At 33.2% G+C, this 1023-nt stretch overlaps 1 protein-coding gene and 1 non-coding gene across 2 annotated transcripts in view; both read left to right on the top strand.

Moving 5' to 3' along the window:
• The first annotated feature begins 262 nt into the window (after positions 1-262).
• The window catches only part of LOC108750378 (sodium-independent sulfate anion transporter-like), an 11007-nt gene continuing 10246 nt past the window's right edge, over positions 263-1023 (top strand). Inside the window, exon 1 of the mRNA XM_018489789.1 lies at positions 263-338. Within this exon, the coding sequence (XP_018345291.1) occupies positions 290-338 (49 nt within the window). The 5' untranslated portion in view covers positions 263-289. The remainder of the gene's footprint in view (positions 339-1023) is intronic.
• On the top strand, positions 832-913 carry Trnas-aga. Its single transcript has one exon. It is a non-coding gene; the product is annotated as a tRNA-Ser (tRNA).

The following is a 1023-nucleotide window of genomic DNA, read 5'->3' as shown; positions in this document are numbered from 1 at the left end:
AGAGAAAAAATTAGAGACGATGTCAGCATATATACACGTATGTATGTATGTATGTGTGTATGTGTGTATACATGTACGTCAAGCGACAGCCAGGCTCAATGCTATAAAAGATATGCCACGTTTCCGAGTTATCGCTTGTAGACTACACATGTGATCACGTTCAATCGCGCGTGCTCTACTTTATCGACCTTCTCTAGTAGAAAAGTACACAAATTGTATACTCTTCCGTTTCTCCAGTTACTAGAATCTAGTATACACATATAACACGTAGCACGTCCGATTTCGTGAAATGTCGCTTTCAGGAAGAACATTCGGTGAAACAACATCACTTCTTTCGAGTAAGTGTTGTTTCGTTCTTTTTAAGTCACGTCTATAATGAGTCGCTAGTCTGTAATCGGTGAGTCAGGATTGGTCGAAATTGGTAAATTGGTAGAGTTGGTTAGTAGCCAATGTAACATCTGAGATTACCGACTCATTGTAGACCCGGACTTATATCAATGTCATCGTTATCTCTGATTTCGATTCGATCAATCAAACTGGCTTATGTGTTACTTGTCATGCGTACATATTAGGACATTTCATGAGAATAAATATTATGATGTAAATAAAAAATTAATTATTCGATTTTTTCACTTTACGAGCATATTTTTATACATATATTTTGTATTATTATATCATTTTTATCTATTTCTTTATCATACATTTATTTCCAAAATGTTTTATTATTTATAATTTGTATTTTAAAATTAAGAAAAAAATTTAAATCATTTTAATCACAATTTCATACCTACTTAAACCTCTTCTTATTAAAGAGAGTACCTACCTACAACAGCAGTCGTGGCCGAGTGGTTAAGGCGTCTGACTAGAAATCAGATTCCCTCTGGGAGCGTAGGTTCGAGTCCTACCGACTGCGGATGTCGGGTTTTTTTTTAAATAATTAAATATGAGATATAAATAGAAATTGTATATGAACAAAATTATAATTTTGCTAGATAATTTTTTATTCAGGATTTTGTGGGAAAA

Source organism: Trachymyrmex septentrionalis, unplaced genomic scaffold (assembly GCF_001594115.1).
Source record: "Trachymyrmex septentrionalis isolate Tsep2-gDNA-1 unplaced genomic scaffold, Tsep1.0 scaffold367, whole genome shotgun sequence".
NCBI lineage: Eukaryota > Metazoa > Arthropoda > Insecta > Hymenoptera > Formicidae > Trachymyrmex > Trachymyrmex septentrionalis.
The sequence above is the reverse complement of the archived record's forward strand: the minus strand, read 5'-3'. Positions and strand labels throughout refer to the sequence as shown.